The 19,585-nt window shown below is 49.5% G+C and overlaps 1 protein-coding gene across 3 annotated transcripts in view; it reads right to left on the bottom strand.

Moving 5' to 3' along the window:
• Nucleotides 1–3,996: 3,996 nt before the first annotated feature.
• LOC116945469 (uncharacterized) overlaps nt 3,997–19,585 on the bottom strand; it is a 40,242-nt gene continuing 24,653 nt past the window's right edge. For 2 of the 3 annotated variants that reach the window (XM_032959788.2, XM_032959790.2), the window contains exons 14-18: nt 13,047–17,828; nt 12,023–12,171; nt 10,470–10,865; nt 8,584–8,712; nt 3,997–5,239 (exon numbers count right to left, since the gene is read on the bottom strand). In XM_032959788.2, the coding sequence (XP_032815679.2) occupies nt 5,048–5,239; nt 8,584–8,712; nt 10,470–10,865; nt 12,023–12,171; nt 13,047–17,828 (5,648 nt within the window). In that variant the 3' untranslated portion in view covers nt 3,997–5,047. The remainder of the gene's footprint in view (nt 5,240–8,583; nt 8,713–10,469; nt 10,866–12,022; nt 12,172–13,046; nt 17,829–19,585) is intronic. The other variant, XM_032959789.2, reaches the window with a different exon arrangement.

Genomic DNA, 19,585 nt, shown 5'->3' with positions numbered 1-19,585 from the left:
GCAGGGTAGTGTTGGTCAGAGATGCAATGGGCCCTATGGTGTAGTGTTTTGATGAGGGAATTATTCTGGGCTGGATGGTGGTGGGAGTCAGGCTTTAGATAGGCATTTGTGTGGGTGGCTTTCCTGTAGACCGAATGTCCCAACGAGCCATCAGGTCTCTTCTCGATCAAAACATCCAGGAATGGTAGCTTGCCATCCTTTTCCACTTCCATGGTAAATTTGATAGACGGGTGTATGGAATTGATGTGGTTGAGAAATTGGTTCAGTGCTGGCAGGCCATGTGGCCAGATGACAAAGGTGTCATCTACATATCTCTTCCACAAGGAAGGACGTAAGGTGGATGTTTGGATGGCATCGGTCTCAAAATTTTCCATGAAAACATTCACTACCACTGGCGATAAGGGAGAACCCATTGGGGTACCCTCATTTTGTCTGTAGAATGTAGCATTCCAGGTGAAGTATGTGTTGGTAAGATAGTGCCTTACCAAAATAGGTACATCTGGATTCAGTCCTTGTTAGATCAATTCTTCAATGATTGCAATGGTATCAAGTACAGGTACATTGGTGAACAGAGAGACATCGAAACTGACAAGCAAATCATCCGGAGACAGTGAGATGTCCTTGATTAGAGAAACCAAGTGAGCTAAGTACAGCTGAGGTGGACTTGCCAGTGAAAGGAAGCAGAGTCTCAGACAGAAATCAGGCCAGTTTGTAGGTGGGCGAGTTAATCGTGGAGACGATAGGACGGAGCGGGGTATCTACTTTGTGGAGGCCGCTTTTCTCCTTTTCTACAGTTGCATGCTAATTTCTCACATTAACATAATGCGAATCTCTCACATTAACATAGCCACTTCCGTGCTCTCGTCGAGGAGGCCGCTCTCCTTCGATCTTACGGTTACATGCTAATTTCTCACATTAACATCACTTGCCCCGGCCACTTCTTTATAACCCTTGAGCTACACCCATTTAAAACCTTTTTAAAACAGTCTTCCTCAGCAGCAGACCATGCTTTCCCACCTGATGATGGATGCTTGTGTTGCGCCCGAAACGTCGTGATTTATTTTAATTTATACCTACGTGACTTTACCGAAAGAACCAAAGAGTATGGATTCTTGCAGTCACGTAAGCTTCAAATCAAGATTGAGCCACATCTATTCAGCTTCATCAGCTGGTAGTACATGCAGCTGATGAAGCTGAAATAATCATTGCATGAGACACCTTATGGGGTGATCAGTCGTCACCCTGGTGCAAAGATTAGGTGCACAGGGAATGTATGCATGAGACTTGGGCATTGAAAAAAGACAAAGATAAGATATTGGCATCCCAAATGTATTGCTACAGAAGGATATTGCTGCATCTAAACTGGTCCCAAAGAGTGAGCAATGTATAAGTAAGAAAATATTGCACAGAGGAAGACAACCTGATGATGTAGGAAGTGATGAGAAGGAAACTGGCACTATTTGGATGCATGTGTAGGATGGACAATAACAAGACAAGACTGAGTGAAAGACCTCACAGAGATAAGTCTTGACGACGACATAAGAGATTGGTGCCAGAAAGACGTGGTACTCCTTGAGCATAGTGGCACAAGACAGAGGAAAGTGGAAATGAATGACAGGTTGTGAAATGGATTCCTACGTGATTATCTGCCCATGCATTTTTATGTTGCCTGATATACGTGATGCATCATGAAACGTGCACGCCACGGGTAACACTGACGCACGTTATCGCGGCTTGGCCACACGATGGCTAAGCCGCGATAAAGGGCGTCAGACGGCTACTACCACACGAGCAACTTCCAGGGGCTCTGCGTTCATTCAACTTTCAAGTTTCGTGTTGACTTTCTCTAACTCGGCCATATTTATTGCTGTTCGATTATTTTCAACAACATATTCAATGAACATATTTAATGTATTCTCAAGTATAGACAACATTTTGATTTAAAGCTTTCGTGACTGCAGGGATTCATATTCTTGGTTATTTCGATAAAGTCACGTAGAAGGGAATCAATAAAAAAATAAAAAATATATAACAATGAAATGCTCACGTTTTGACTGCAACACAAGCAATCATCATCAGGTGTGAAAACCACAGAAATGTTTTCTTGCTGTGGTTTTCACACCTGATGATTGCTTGTGTTGCAGTCGAAACGTCGTGAGAATTTTATTGTTTTATATATATTTTAATTTTTATTATTTTATTGTTTCCCTTCTACGTGACTTTACCAAAAGAACCAAGAATATAGACAACATATGAAATTGTTCGAGAATAAAACATTGTACATAGTAAAATAACAGATAAATCTTATGTTTGAAGGCCAGTACAGGACACGATAGGGTGGGTGGCCAATACCATATCCAGCCGCCGTTGTCTCCCCAATGCTTATGTTTACCAACCCAGCTGGTTACTCATTTGAGGCTGAATCGACCTAGGAGAGGCCCATGACCGGTTCAGATAATCGTCACTAGTGTTGTCTATGCACGGGAATCGAACTTGAATTAACGGGTTCGTCGCACAGTGCTAAACCACTGCAACCGCTCCCCACTCACGCCTGTGACACACACATACACAATCATCATGACCCATAGACCAAGAACTCAACAATGTACCTTGTCACCGATCATCAATCTGGGATCACCCTGTCACCATCCCAGAATCTCACCCAAATACAGAAAAATGTTGGCGAGGAGAATGGAACGTGGACGTCCAGAATAAACATCTCATTGAGGACCTAAACATCATCACACCTCCAGGCTTTGCCATTCCTCCTTGAAGACACTGGGGTCACCATCAACTGCATCAGAACATCAATCGCCGTTCACCACTAAGTGGCTGTGACGTCACTGCGGTGCTCGTGCCAGGCTCGGTGCACTTTGAAACCACGTGAAGTGTCGAAGACTTGCTGGCAGGTCACGGAACAGACCCAGGTGCCACGGGTTTACCGACTGAAATGATAGGCAGATGCACCAACTGTGCTCCCCACCTTTTGCGTTTTAGCCACCCAGCGCTCTGCTCATTGTAATAAGAACAGCTCCTCTGTCCTCTGTTGTTGCTGGAGGGCAACTGCCTCCAATTCCCCAGAAGCCTCCTTCACAAACCTCCTCTACAGAGGCCAATTTTGACACTGCTGATACCAGTCATCTGCAAGTATGCAGCTTCCACCTGTTAAGCGAGAAGTATTAGTCAGAATCGACTGTCGATATTATTTAGGATTTTGTAGACCTGAATTCAGTCTCCATGGATTCTTCTTCTTCTCTGTTCAAGCTGATCTTCGTACATCCTGTTTCTTGAGTCTCTTGAGTCCACGAACTACTTTGGTTGCTCTCTGTTAAGATTGCCTGCAGGCCAGTAATGTCCTCTTTGTACCGTGGTAACGAGATCTGAACACTACTACCAAGTGAGGTCACAAGTGCATTATATAGCCTTCGCAATACATCCAAACAATATTGGCCACCCAGGTCTCTACCGAAGTGAATACTGCATCCATAAAAGTATATTTTTGTTAGATCCCATCAATATAAATGTGTCGTTAAACCCGCTACAGCTAATTCATGATGAAGCTGGTTGTTGTAATCACCAATGAAACGTCTTACTTTAATTATAAATGTTGTGGGTTTACTCTCCAACACACCGGTATGCTGAAGTAGCAACTAATTGACATGTTTTGTTTGCATGACAAACGTTACTAATTGGTTGTGTCGGGTGGTGGTGGGTTTAACGAAAAATGTATATTGACGTGATTTAACCCAACTTTTTTTAATGGATATTGGTCGTGAAATCCTATGTGTTAAACTGAATATTGAATCTCCAAAGGATATAAGCAATAGGGAGCATCCATATTTTTAATGAGATTGTTTACCCATTTCAGTTCACACCTATTTTGTCAAGATGGTTTGGTCTATTCATTTTCAATAAATCTAAACCGTAAGCTGGAACAGTGAATGAACATTAGCACATGTTAGCTCAATGTTTAATTATCGCTCTTCAAAACAAACGGGCTTTCATGAACAGGCTTTATTTTTAGAAATCTCCAGAAACTACAGGTATGTTTACAAAACTACAACAGTATATGTGATTAGTGGCAGAAACGGTCGGTAAGTGGGGTATTCTCTGTACTCACATTGGCCTTGTGCAAGTTGTATTTTAACTATGACAACATACAGTACTGTACCATTCAGCATGTGATGCGCTTTACTATTCAGAAACACCTGTTGTGATCAGCCAAGGGCTTGGTTTTAATAGTTGTTCAGTGGCATATTGTACAGGTTGTTTTTCTGGTCTGTGTTCAGACATTGTATATGTACAGGAGATGTTCCGACAAAACACATGAATTGGTAATCTTTGCTGTTAAAGAGGGTATTCCATGACAAAATGACATGGTGCCACTGTTCAATTCCTTCAAATCAATCATTCAAGAATACAATTGTCATATTTTTTTTACATTAGAATCAGCAATATTTTGAATGTCAGACAATATCTGAACATCATTCTCATCCATTCTCATGAAGCATCATCACACCATTATTTATACATGCAACTCTACAACCTCCGTCAATGAACGTATTCACAAGACCAAAACGTATTTGAATAGCGGCAGGACAGAGGTTAAACAAATCATTCCTCCAAATGCTGGGGAATGCTTCCCACGGTCTTCCATGAAACTCCACATAAAATAGGGATGCACATCACATTTACAGCTGCGTGTGGACTAAGTGCATCGCAAACACTGAAGATGAAAGGCAAGAAAAAAACAAGGGTTATACAACTGGTGACCAAAAGAGGTTCATGATAATGAGGTGATTCCCAAGAGGTGTTGTGTATGTGTGTCACGAGTCGAGTAGGTTTATTAATGCCCGGGACTGGTCACGTAAAGTGGCAGCAAGCTCACAGCCTCATCATCAGTCTGCTGATCACATAATTCCACGCTTGCTTCCACAGAAAAGCCGTGTGTGCCCAGTCTCTCCAACATACACCGGCAACGTACACCGCAAGTGTAACTTCAAGCAGGCCGACTCGGGAGCGGGCTGTGTTGAGGCTGGAGCGGGTGTCAGTGCGCGTTACTGGCCGTCTTGCTGCAGGACGGCTTCCCATCGGGCGTGCAGCTGCTGCCCATCCACTCGCTGCCACTCTCCTCTCTCCGCTTGGCCTTCTTGCGCAGCATCTTGTACTTGTCCACATAGCCGCGCACCAGATTCCCCACTTTTACGGGGTTGATCTCTCCGCTCTTGCTGTGACAGATCTGCACCAGAGGGGGGGGGAAGGGCAATGGTAGGCAGTTGGGCAGCATAGGTATATGGGTAAACTCAGCTGTACGGGAAAAAAGTGGTCATGCATTCAAATAATAGACATTTCTTCCACACTGCCTTAGAACCGCTGGCACATTGTCTTCACTACATCCTCAAAAATTTGGCATGCTTCCCTGCTCAAATGAACATGGAATTGGTGCAGAACGCGGTCATTGGTAAAGAAAACTCAGCAATCTTATGGCAGGGGCCGGTCCCTGCTAAGGATAATTGTTGCGGTCTTACCACAGTTTGCTTAGACAGCTCATCGTGACCCACGGGGTTTAGATACATCGACTGTGGGGTATTATTTAAAAACAAACTATGAGTTGTATTCATGTGCTTGTCTTACATGTGAGCCACTTTGGGCTGCCACTCCTGGTCTTTTTTTGTATAAATGAGTGGCAGAATTTTTAACCCCACTTAAAAAAAAATCTGTTCGGGCTGTAATAGACTTTCCTCAGCAGTACAACATACAATTATCTGCCACACGCTGCCAGATATTAAGTGGTAGGGCCTATACTATAGGTCGTATCAACAACAATGCCAGGACCGGTTCAAATATCACTCGCCACTGATGTTAACCGTGGCTGAGAATAGAGTGCGTGCAAGTCCATACTGTTACAAAACAACAAATTGAAGATCCCAAGCCACTCTACAATGGTGGCCATTGTTTGTTTTCTGTACCGAATTCTTGCACTGTCACATTTGTGTTTTCTCCCAACGTGTTGTGACTCGGGCATTTGTCTTAATGGACTCTCACCTTGCGATGCATAGAAGTGATTGATTGATCTCAAAAGCCACTCCAGTATTTTAATGAACCCAAACGCTTACCCAGTCATTCATGATAGCCCAAAGTCAATTCTAGTTCCCCTGAATGAAACAAACTGCAATCAGTTGCATTTTTATATTTTATACCCCAGTGAAAAGCCCATGATAATTGGCCCCAATTTAAGGTATGAATGTTTCCTAAGATAGAACTGTACGACAGCTTTTATTATATTCTTAGCTCTTTCGGTATTCTTAGCTCTTTCGGTAAAGTCACGTTGAAGGGAAACAATACAATAATAAAATATATATAAAACAATAAAAATTCTCACGACGTTTCGACCATAACACAAACGGTCATCATCAGGTGTGAAAACCAACGGCAAGAAACGTTTGAAAGAAGTGGCGGCTCGCATTTATTTATTTTAAAACGGTGTTTGTATTTATTTATTTATTTTAAAAAAAACGTTAGCACCACGGGCAGCGAATTGGCAGTTTATTTAGAAGGACGAGTCCATCTATGTTCTGAAAAGAGGAGGGGGGAGACGAAAAATGTATGTATGCTGTCTGAAAGCCACCGTAAGCGTGAACAATCAATTAAGACCTGAAATGGTTTATAAAATCCTTCCAACGATTGCTAAGCCAGAATCCATCTTCTCGGTTGAAATTGTCTCTGTGTTTGTATATGTAGATAGCCTCATGAACGAATCTCTCATGGTAGCCAGATGGCTTACAAAGAACCTCTGTCTTGGAGAAGTCAATGTCATGTGAGCCTACTGAATTATAACAATGATCTGCCACGGCCGAGGTGTTGGTCCTACCGTGTTTAAGGTCTGCTTTGTGTTCACGAATGCGGTCCGAGACATGGCGTTTGGTTTCTCCAATGTAACTACTACCACAGAGGCAACTTAGTTTGTAGACACCGGAATCACATCCTTTACAGATGGAACCAGATCACGGATTGTATGTAATATGTTGAAACGGACCTGGATCTTATGTTTATTCAAAATTTTGGAGATCTTTTTTGTGATCCCCGCAATGTAGGGTAAAGTGATGGTTTTGAAAGGCTCCTCAAGAGGGTCCTTCTTCATGGTTTGAGTGATAGCTTTGCGGATTGTATAGTCGGAGTAACCATTAGCCTTAAGAGCTTGGTGTACGTGCTTGAGTTCACTGCCTATGTGTTCCTGGTCGGATATGCATTGGGCTCTATGATACAGAGTCTTGATGAGAGAATTCTTCTGTGATGGATGGTGGTGGGAATCCGGTTTCAGATAAGCATCCGTATGGGTAGCTTTCCTGTAGACAGAGTGGCTCATTTAACCATCAGGTCTCTTTTTTATTAGGACATCCAAAAAAGGTAGTTTGCCATCTTTTTCGACTTCCATGGTAAATCTGATGGCTAGGTGTATGGAATTGATGTGGTCGAAGAATTGGTCTAGAGCAGGCCGGCCATGTGGCCAGATGACAAAAGTGTCATCCATGTACCTCTTCCATAAGGTTGGGCGCAGAGTGGCAGTCTGGATGGCGTCAGTCTCAAATTTCTCCATAAAAATGTTAGCTATAACCGGAGATAGGGGGGAGCCCATTGGGGTGCCCTCAGTTTGTTTGTAGAAAGTTCCATTCCAAGTGAAGTATGTATTGGTTAAACAGTGTCTCACCAAGGGGGGTACCTCAGTGTTTAGTCCTTGATGAACCAAGTCTTCAATGATTGCGATGGTGTCAGGTACAGGAACTTTGGTGAATAAGGAAACTACATCAAAACTGACAAGCAGGTCGTCTAGGGACAGGGAAATACCCTTGATTGTCGATACCAGGTGAGTAGAATTTTGTACCGCAGAGGTGGTTTTTCCAGTGAAAGGTCGCAGGATTTCAGACAAAAAACGAGCCAGTTTGTAGGTGGGGGAGTTGATAGTAGAGACGATGGGACGAAGGGGTGTATCTACTTTATGTATTTTTGGTAAGCCGTATAATCTTGGTGGCCTGGCAACAGAAGGTTTCAACGAAAACTGTTTAGATTGTGTGACGAGGCTGTTGGTGGGATCTCTCTTTATTTTTGTATAGTTACCATCGTCGAGTAATTCTTTAATTTTGTTGTTATATTCTATTTTATCCATGACAGTAGCATTTCCCTTGTCAGCTGAGAGGACTAAAATGTCATCCCTCTTTTTTAATTTGTATAATTAAAAACGCTCATCTTTGCTGAGGTTGCTAGCTGGCATCTTAGCGTTTTTGAGGGTTGCAGCGATTTCAGATCTTGCTACGTCTGCAGCGATGTGACCCAGGCCCCTGAGAGCAACGTCCACTTGGGCAATGATATGATTAACTGGTATTGCTTTCATTATGCAGCAGCAGAAGTTTGAAATAACGAAAAAGAAACTAACATGTTGGGGGAACCCGACAGTGAGAACCGTGCAATCTCTCGCCGCACTCTCACACAGTAGGCGCACGACCACGCCGACTGCAAACAAACGAAGCGGCTCACTGCCGCTGACAACGCGCGAGCTTGTGAGGCGATGCGCGAGCCAGGACGAACCTTGTGCACCGCCTTACGCAGGATCTCCTTGTACTCGTCCTTGGTGATGTCCTTGCTCTGGTAGTAGGGCTTTATCGCCAGCTTTGCCTCCTCCACAGCTCTCTCTTGCATGTGCAGCTTCTTCAGGTACTGAAAGCCGGCATGCACACAGGTGTGCGCGTGCACACGCACAAACATAGAGGCCTGAGTATACAGCAATTGTGACCAGAGGGATCCCCCTTTGCATTGAGACAAAAGATTTTGAAAGACAATGATCCCCCCCTGTAGTCTTACAGAGTCTCAAGGCAGATTCCTTTAACAATTAAGCGCAGCGCACCACTCAAGGAAACAGGATGGTCAGCAACACATGCCTGGACACCTTTAGATGGCAATTGGTAATGGTGTTCTACATGGCCAGGAATCGCACCCAATGACTGTACCAGTGGGTAAATCGTAATACTACTGCGCCTCAATGTATCGACACACGCGTACGAGTATAAACCTCCCTTTCATCCTGCACAGACAGGCTCGGTGCCAGTTTTGGAGTCCAGCTTCTGAGAAGGCGGTGTGGTGGCCATCATCAAGACATTCTCAGCTAATATTCAGTGCGGATCCTGAACAATCTGTATAGGAGCTATATTATTTCATGCCGAGTTGACCTAGAGGAGATGGTGGGAGAAGCAGGGGACCAGGTGACTTGAGGTTCATAGCAGGAACAAAGTGCGGAAAATTGGCAAGAGTACCAAGGGTGGAATATGGGCCTCCAGCGAGCCTTCAGCAATCGATCCACACAAGCGCAGCCGCACACCCCACATCTTCCTGGAAGCTGTCTGACTGTACACAATTGCCTACATGGTAAGGCACTCCATTATTTGTCAGTTATGCACGCCTGTCATCAACGATCAGAAATTACAACACCTTAGGTCTGCTGCTGCTCGTGGTGATCTCGTAGTTGTTACATGAACTGTTTTGAAGACCAAATGTGATCTAAGGTCTTCGCTCATTTACCAGCTTCACATTCCTTATTGCCGTACAAATACTGGAAGGTCCTTTGCTGTTGATGCCCCCAGGGTCTGGAATTCTATTGCCAATGAACTGCACTAAAAACTACTCTTGAGGAGCTGTACACCCCCCGCTGCCACTGCTATGCAGTGGCCTGAAATCAAATGCACTGCTCCGGATGTCCGCTGCAAAGTATGATCTTGAGTCTCGATTAATGTGTGCTGATCTTTAAAGGTGCATTGAAAATTGTTGATACTCCTGTTGTTATGGAGTGACTCATGCTGCCAGCTATGACTGCAAAGTTTGGTCGTAAATGTTATGTATATCGTTTATTGTTAAATTTGGATCACAGTTCCTATAATCACTGTTACATTATTTTTATAGCTTTATTTTGGTGATATTCGAAAACGTACGGTTAAGTCATGTTTGTTTGTTGAAGTACGGAGTTAGCCTGATAATTTTATCTAAATTGTCTTATGGTTGTTATTGTTCGACTTGCATCCCATTGGGATTTTTGCACACAGCATTGATATACGGTGCTTTTTTCCTGGAAGATTTTTACAGTTTTTTCCTGGATGTTTCTGTTGCGAAGCGTCACTTTAAGATGTTCTTTGTTCATGATCTGTTTGTTACGGTTGCACCCGAGTCAAGAGCCTCATGGTTCACAGGGCTAAACCTAATAAATTAAACTGAGACCTAGAGATGCGTGGCAACCGCGCTTTCAGAAGGTGGGCCCTGTCACATGGAATTCTCTACCCGACAAACTCAAAAACCTTGAGTTCAACCACTTCAAGAGAGACCTTAAAATTAATTTAATGAACACAGTGTGAGCAGACAGCAATGTGGATTAGAGATACTATCAGCATAATTTTGTGTTTCTTCAATGCCCATTCACATCACATTACCTTGTTTACCTTGTCGGTCTTGCTCCGGTCAGGGTTGTGCTGTTGGGACCTATGCGGGGCAGGCAGCTCCTCCATCTCCACCAGATCAGGCGACGCCATCTCCTCTTCCGCGGGCGCCGGCGGCGGGGGTGGGGGCGGTGTGGGCACCCGCAGGGTGGCAGGCCGCGCCACCCCGAGCGCCGGCAGCAGCCGCCGCAGGATCAGCTGAGCCGCCACGGCAGCGCTCGTCTCCGGGGTGACGACGGAGCCCACGGCCCCCTCCGCGAATGGAGGGGGCGGAGGCGGCGAAGGCTGCGGCCAGGTAGCCGCGGCGACGGCGGCGGCCAGGAAGGGCCCGGCCGCAAAAACGGAGAGTGGCGGCGCCGCGGGTTTGACGCCGGTGTTCATGGACGGGGCCTGTGGTCCCGTGGCATCAGCGGGATGGTGGGGGGGGGGAAGAAGCAAGGAGGGGGGGTGCGGCAGTCGGGGTGAGGGACGGAAATGCAATAATCATCTCCTGATTCGCCTTCGTTAGGCGCCGGAGTATTTACCACGTTGGTGGGAGCCCCATTGACTGCTCAAGGATGTCCCTGCTTCCCTAAAAAATGTGTATTTTATTCTGTTTTCTGAATATTATCGATAAGCGAATAATGGCCTATGATGTTCTGAGATTCCAGGCTCACAAACTGGCCTCTGCTATGGTCAATAACAAGGGTGGCAATTAAGTCACAGATTTTGATGAATTGTCATAATTCAGGTCCTTGATTTGATTCAAAAGCCAATTCTTGTTTTTTTGTTTATTTTTTTATTCAGTCTTGTTTGTACATTTTTGCTCACTTGATGAGCTTCACCGCATCATTATTGCATCATTTCCATGTATACTGCAAAACATTTCAAAACACTGATTATTGGCGAGATTCAATGCATGTATGTTGATCCTTAAGCAAGGATATCAATCAATGAATCGATGCACTGTTATACTCATCGACTGGCACACGAGTCTTTCATAGGGTATTTATACAACGATGAGAGAGGCAGACCTCTCTCTAGCCACAGAATCAAAATCAGAATCTTTGTTCATCCTAGATAAATCCGATGAGATATGATGCTCTTTTTCATAGATGTCCAGTAAGGGGGAGTGGGTCAGAAAGCTACAACACAAAAAACGAAAGGAGTGCAAAGTAAAGGGAATTAATAAAATCACTCAATAAATAAAACTGATTAAGTATATAAATTCAAATTGCATAAGTACACCAATCCCCAAGCTTGGGCAAGGCAGCAAAACAATATCAAAAACAGTCGCAGAATACACCACGACGAAACACAATCCCCTCACTAAAATTACGCATTAAAATTTTACTATCTCCAAGTCGCTACACATATCACATTTGCAAATGCAGTTGTATCCAGCACTAATCTTCTGCCTCAGGATATTTAAAGGGACATTTACGATATTAAGGGAGGAAACAAGGTTGTTCCAAAACGTTGGCGCTGCAACAGCCAAAGGCTTTGTCATCCATACCCATTGTTGTTCTTTAGTGAGATCGTGAATACAATCTCGTAAGGGCACTGACCTGCACCATTCCTGGGAACATGGGTTGGGACACCATGTAGTTGGTGGGGGTGAGCGCGGCAAGTGGTGGGGTTGAAGTTACGTCCTCGGAGTGCAGCAGAGGGATGTCTCCAGACCCCGCAATCCCACCACTGCTCAGCAGGCTCAACACTGCTCACAAGCGGAGTGCAACACAAAGACAGACACCCCAGTATAGCCTTCACAGACTTGGGGCAAGTGCTGTTCTCGAACAACTATGAGGGCCGGCACGGCACATGACGGGTGGGTGGTCAGCACCACGCCCGGCCGTCTTTGTCTCCCTCGTGGCAATGTTTTGCACGTCGCACTAGGTACTCATTTGAGGCTGAGTCGACTTAGGGGAGGCCGAGGACCGGTTCAGATAATCGCTACTGGTGTTGGCCGTGAACGGCAATCGAACTCAGGTCGCCAAGTTCATAGCGCAGCACACTAACTGCTACGCTGCTGCTCCCCACAGTGTGACACACACACAGATAAGATACACTGTGAAAGTCTACATGTCTTTCCTTGTGTATCTCTCTTTCTCTCTGTTTCTCTGCAGGCCGATTGCTCATGGTTTCCTGGGCCAGATTTTTCAACCCATTACAACTCTGGAAGTGCCTAATCCAAAGCGTTTCAACGGCCATTTTCAAGATTTTATAAACTTTATTAAATTCCATAACGAGTGACCTCCTACCCAATAATGAAGCATTCTGTATAACCCACGAGTCCCCACAGCCGCTCCAAAGGCACTGTCCTTACCCGCCATTTGTCACTGCCCTCTAAGGTAATTATAATTTATTGTTTAACCCTTGAGCCATCATCACTCCAGTTAATAACTTTACCATCGCTATTAAAGCTTTCACAACCTGACCACGGGCCCACACGGGACATAAACGTCTGCCGAGTGGGCACGTGATTGGGACTAAAACGAGCCGTGCACATGACTCCGAGCCCGGCATCATCATGATGCACTACTGTCCAACGCAACAATGGGACGGCGGCTCGGGATCCCCGCACATGCTCACCGGCACGCGCCGTGTCTTTGCGCTGCTCCTCCTCACGCTGTTGCTGTGGGTCCCACGTGACGCGCTTCAGCGGAGGCCTCTCCCGTACGGCCACCGTCTCACTCCCCCACTGCTCTCCACCGCCGCTGCCCCCAAACTGTGCCGTCTCGGACACCGGAGATGCCTCCCCCAGGTCAGGCGACGCCTCCCCAGGGCCCGGCGACGGCACTCCCAGGCCTGGAGACGACTCTCCCAGGTCAGGAGAAGCCTCCCCAGGGCCCGGCGATGGTGCCTCCACATCAGGAGATGCCTCCCCGGAAGCCGGTGATGATGGTTCCAGGCCGGGCAGAGACACCTCCAGCCCAGGCAATGACAGCCCGTGGGAAAACGGCATCACACCCGGGCCTGGCGACACCGCCTTTGAGACCGGCGATGCCATCCCAAAATTGGCCAATGGCACCGTGCGTCCGGGCGATGCGAACCCCAGGCCCGGGGAGCCAACTACTCGACGTGGTGACATCACGCGGGGACCCAGCAACGCCTCCTCCAGACCCGGCGACGCATCCCCGCAAACCGGTGATGTCTCTCCAGCCACGTCCACAGACATGGCATCACTCTCTATGTCCGTCAATGCGCCATCGTCGAGTGCTATGGGCAGGGACAGCGGGAGCTGTGGCTCCAACAATGTAACTCCAACGCCGCCACTGCTCGCTTCGTCCACTGGATGCCACCGTCGGATTCGAACGCGATCCCTGCGTTTTTGTTTCTCAATGGGGGATGATGGAAGCGGCTCCTGTGGGCAAGGAGCTCGACTTTCCGGTTCAACTGATCCCTCCACCACCTCTGCCTCCAGCTCCCCCTCCTCCTGCTCCTCTGGCTCCAGCCCCGGAGCCTCCTGGGTGGATCCCTGCTTCGGAGCATCCCTGGTCTTGACATAGTCCGGACACATCTTGGAGCTCTTGCTTGACTCGTGATCCTCTGCACACACCGGGCTGTCCGCGGCAGACACCGCTGACTTGAAGGTTACATGCGACTCCTCCACCTCCTCATCCTCTGGCCACAAGCGAACAGAGTCCTGCTTGGGCTGCACCTTTATTTCAAACTTCATCAGGGGATCAGCTTGGTCGACATCATTCTCATGCCTCACGAGCTCGCTCACGGGCACCGCCGACTCGGGGTTGACAAATGTGCGCTTGGGCGACGCGATAACATCACTTTTGCCCGCCTTGCTTGACCGCTTGCGCCTTGTGCCACCCTCCGCTCCATCTGCTGACGCCCGCTTGCTGCGCTTCACATCCGACTTGGACTTGCCATCACCGCGGGGCTCTGGCGCCGCTTTCGCCCTCTTTGCCTTTGCTCGTTTCTCCGTCTCCGATTGCTGCCTCTGCGGCCGCTCTCCCTCACCCTTCTGCCCGGCCGACACATGACTGCTGACGCTGGCTGACCGCACCTCGGAGAAGATGGTGATCTTCAAGTGGTCCATGCTGCCTCTGCCAAACAGCTGTCGCTCGTACCGCTTGTCCTCTTTGGGTTTGACGCGGACACTGCCGCTACCGCCACCACCATCGCTGCCATCTGTCGGTGTGGCCGCCGCCGGCGGCACCGTCGGCATGACGCCGAGGGGCGAGCGTGCCGCTCTCTCTTTCCGGCGGTCGCGCTCGCGCGGCCTCGTGTGCGGTGGCGGCGACTTGGGGCTCCGGTGCCGGCACGGCTCCTCCGCGTTGTCGGCGTTTCGTGAGCCCGAGCGTTCTCGCCGCCGCTCTCGCGGGCTGGAAGGCTCCCGCCACCGCTCGCGAGAGTGGGAGCGCTCGCGACGGAGCTCATGGGAGTCCGAGCGGTCTCTCCGTCGCTTCCGTGGGCTTGGCGGCTCCCGCTGACGCTCGCGAGAACTCGAGCGCTCGTGCCGGTGCTCTGGAGAGTTCGAGTGCTCGTGCCAGCGGTCTCGCGGGTTCGATGGCTCGCGCCTCCGGTCGTGCGACTTCACTTTCAGTTTCTTCTCCCGCTCCCGCCGCTTTTTTTCACGATCCTTCACGGAGTCTCCACTACCCTCATTCCTTGAGTGCTCCTTCACGCGGGTTGCCCGCTCCCTCACGCGTTCTCGATCCCGCTCCCTGTCTTTTTCCCTCTCTTTTTCCCTCTCTTTTTCCCTGTCCCGCTCTCTGTCCCGCTCTCTGTCCCGCTCTCTGTCCCGCTCTCTGTCCCGCTCTCTGTCCCGCTCATGCTCCCGGCGGGCCGAGGAGCTGCGTGACGCACGGGAATGCTTCTGCCTCTGGCGGTGCTCCGAGCGGCAGCTCGAGCCACTCGCCGAGCCGCCCTCCCCGCTCTCCCGTGAACGCCGCCGCTGCTTCCGCTGTTTTCGCCGTGAGCGCGAGTCCGAGCGCCGACGGCGCTGCTGCTCGCCTTGCTTTTCCTCACGGGGACACTCATCCTGCTGGGACCGCCGCTTGCCCATGTGCCGGTAATTGCGGTCCTTCCGTCGCGCAAAGCGCGTGTCCCCGCCCCGCTGGGCCTTGCCACCCGCGCCACCTCCCTCGCCGGCCTCCGCCGCGTAGAAACCGTCTTCTTCCGAGCCGGCGTGCAGCGACAGAAGGTCCTCGTCCTGCGCCGGGCCCGACGCGTTGCGCGACGCCGCTGATGCCGCGTGCGCTCGCGGGTCTCCGTCAAACGCGTCCGCTGGGTCCACAATCTCCCCCATCTCCAGGGGCTCCGCGTTGGTGTTTGGGACGGGCAAGCATTTGTGGCCCTCCTTCAGGACCCGCTGTGCACGAGCTCCATCTTCTCCGCAGCCATCCTTCGGCTCTTCGCTGGATTTCCTCTTGCCCGAACGCGACTGCTTAGCACTCGCTGCACTGGACGCGTGCCGTGACGTTTTCACTTCCTCTCTTGCACCATCTGAACGTTTGGCGGGCAGGGTACCGACGTGCACCTCGCTGCGGACTCTCGCAGGCAGTCCCTGCTCCTCGCTCATCTCCAATGTTCCCATCACTCCCTCCGTCTTGTCTTCATCCTTACAGTCCTGCATGCCGATCTGAGCCGCCTCGCCCTGGTCCACAGGCACAGCCTCGCTTTTTACACTTTGCCAGTCGGTGCCCAAGTCATTAACTGCCTTTCCAGGCTCGCACTGCTCAGATGCCGCTTGACCAATAATATTTGTACTCAAATCTTTGTTGCTCAACTGGTTTGTACTCGATACCATCCCAAGATCCTGCGTCTGGTTTTCCCCCTTTTTGCCCTCCAGATGCACACCGTCTGTAACATCTTCGACGCTAAGCCGTCCCTCACCAGTGATGTCCTCCCGCAACTCTGATTTAAATGGTAAGGCTCCTTCCTCTAGCATGTTCCCAATCCCAGCACTCTTCGTTTCTCCACCATCTGATGCACTGATCCTCGGAGTATTTTCATCCTTAACGTTACTCTTTGTAGTCGGGATTTCATCCAGATTTGTATCCGTGTCGGCGCCTACGCGAGCCTCTTTTCCGCACTCCACCATCGACTGCTCCTTTGAGTAACCCTCTCCACCAGAACAAGGAGGGCTCCTTTCTTGCGAGTCGTCCGACCCACCTGCTGCGCCACATTCCTGCCGTGGGTTCGAGCGTTCATCGCCGCCATCCTTCCACGCCGCCTCTTTGCCGTCCCGTGAGGTGCCCAACGAGGAGTCCCGCGAGGAATCCCGCGAAGGGTCCGGGGGCGGGGAATCCTGCGAGGGGACAAGCGGCGCCTCTCCGTCAGGCGGCACCTCACTATCAGACGAGCTGCATTCGCCCGGAGATGGGAGCCCCGCACCAGGCGTGGCCGGCAGATCGTCGGTGCCGTCCGAGTTTCCGTCCTCGGGGGATGGGCTGTTAGGGCTTGGCGGCGAGCTGGGGTTCGAGTCAGTTGGACGGAAGGGGTCGTAGGTGTCGTCCTCGACCGCGGCGGTGCCGCCAACGCCGTCTCCGTCGCTGTTGGCACGGCCAACGCGTGCCCGTGCCCGCCCCTCCTCGCTGTTGGCACCCTCGTCGTCGGTGGGGTCAGAGGGGTCGTACGCCTGATGGGCCAACAGTGTAGCCACCGTGGGAGGCACCGACGAGGAAGGCGGGCACGGCCTCCGCATGGGAGAGCGCTTGGGGGCGCTTGCCGGCTGCTCCTGCCAGCCTCTGCTGTTTCCGGTCAACTTGATCTCGATTTTGCCCAGGTGCGGCACTCGCCCCTGCGTGGATGTGAACGAAGACGAAGTACCGGGGCTGGACACAGGCAGCGCTCCCACCGCCGCGGCCTTCCCACTGGGTATGCGAGCAAAGGGCAGCTCGGCCGCCTCAGGCCTCCACGGCACCGCGCCTGCGTCCTCCACGCTGGCGTCTTGCTCCGAGCCCTGCTCCCCAAGGCCAAACGATCGGTTGATCTTAAAATGGCGCTTGTTGCGCGCGGACGCTGGCCTCTTTTCACCGGCGCCCTCGCAACGTTCTCCGCCCCCGTGCCACGGAGCTTGGAGCAGCGGGGGAGGCAACGATGGGGGCCCAGCGGCGCTGCAGCGGAGCCGCCCGGGGTCGCCGCCTCCGTTGGCGGCCGGTATGCCGCTTGAGGCGGAGCCACTCACGTTGGAGTGGGTCGTCATGGCGTCCACCAGCCCGCCCTGCTGTGAGGAAGCGGGCATGGAGGATGACGAGGAGGACGAGGAGTGGGGAGGGACACCGCTTCCACCGCCGCCGCCGCCGCCACCATTACCACCCGCAGTGCCGCAGCTGCGGGCTCCCGGCCGGTCCCCTCCGCGGACAGGTGCGCCGCTCGCACCGCCGCAGGGTCTGCTCGGAGAAACGGTGACACCTGCCGAGGAGAGAATAGCGGTCACTATGAAGGATCGACTCAACTCGTGTGGGACTCCCTCAAAATTAAGGTTAAGAGAAAATTTTTCATGGCACGATACAATATAAAGTCTCATGAAATAACGATTATCGCAAAACCAGTTTCCCTCAATTTCACATATTTATTGTCTTGTTTTTGTACTTTTCAGTTCACCCAAATTAAGGCTAACATAGGTCTTAACATAAGCCTGCCACGTAAATCTCATAATTATACAAGATGCATGTAGGGCAGCTGTGAATATAGACTCATAACGTGGGGCACATCAGTGTAACGTGTTAACGACAGCACGAAGACAGTAGTCAGTCTGATACTTCTCCTCTGTCACCATCGGTTTAAGCAGACATAGGAAACCACTGAGGAGAATGAAGAGAGGAATGGGGCGACAGTAATTCACAATAGGACTGGCACATTCCAGACATATGTCTGCAGATACAAAGGCTAATTAACAACTCTCGGTTTAGGGTGAGTGCCACTGGAAAGAAGATCGAGTCAGACTTGTAGTATTTGCCAGCAGGTGGCAGGTGTACATGTGTGTGGGTGCAAACATGCTCATGTGATTGGGTGGACATCTATGTCATTTGGCAACCTTTAAATAATAGTTCCAAAGCCACATCACACGCAGAGCTACTTGTACACAAACACAGCAAGTATTATTATATAATAATCTCTTATAACAAAAGAGCTCTCTTTACAGTAATTTTGCTGTACTAGTTACAGCTGATGACGGAAGCTTGTGTTGCCTCCGAAACGTCGTGATTTGATTATTTTTATTTTTACCTACGTGACTTTACCGAAAGAACCAAAGAGTATGGATCATTGCAGTCACGAAAACTTCAAACCTAGGTTTAAATCATTTAGTTTTCCGCCCCCCTTTGCTATTCTTTAACAATACAGTTTTACTGTTGTACATTGTCACCAATAGATTTCATCATTACCCATTCCTGCCACATTTAATACATTATCTACATTAAATAAGATTTTTTTTTTTAACGGCTGCAAAGGGGAAGCCAAAGAGCCACATGCAGCTCGGGACCCGCAGGTTGTCGACCCCTGATCTAGGGTGCAGCAGATGAGGGTTGGTGCAAGGCCGACCTCTGCCGAGTCCAGTTTGAATCCAAGAGTAAACGGAGCTATACGTACACTGTCGCCATTCCCACTCCCCACCCATTATTGGATGTGTGAGGAATGTCAGACTGGCCATGGACTATTAACTCATTGGTGTAATCCAAGATTTCGCTGGTTAAATAAATGACTTGTGGGTCCTAGCTCAGCAGTAATTATACACAATTACATTTACTACGACATACCTATGAGACACTGTACGTCATTTAATAGAGGACTAACAAGTTTTTATGCGAGCTGCTTCTGCAGTGTTTTCAAAGTTTCTGCAGTCTCATGTGGCTGTGCTTGAAACACCTCCACACTCTTGTTTCTCTTATGGTATAGCAGGGTGACTTGGTTCCTTTGCAAATATAGCCTAATATTCCGAGGCCCAACCAATGTGCCACTGCTGCACTACCTGCGTGTATAGAAGCAAGGCTAAGCAGCTGAGATTGATCACCTTTGTTGCAATAGAGATCTCTAACTATACGCACTAATACTGGTAGGAACCTCCTGGTTACACCCGCCCACAGGGGATTATTGTGTCCGTCCGTCGTGCATCCAGAAATGGGAGGGGTGGGGCTGGGTGGAGAGGAGAGGGTGGGGAGGGGCTGGGT

This window comes from Petromyzon marinus, chromosome 24, assembly GCF_048934315.1.
Source record: "Petromyzon marinus isolate PM22_M1 ecotype Great Lakes invasive population chromosome 24, UKy_Petmar_22M1.pri1.0, whole genome shotgun sequence".
In the NCBI taxonomy this organism is placed as follows: Eukaryota; Metazoa; Chordata; class Hyperoartia; order Petromyzontiformes; family Petromyzontidae; genus Petromyzon; species Petromyzon marinus.
The sequence above is the reverse complement of the archived record's forward strand: the minus strand, read 5'-3'. Positions and strand labels throughout refer to the sequence as shown.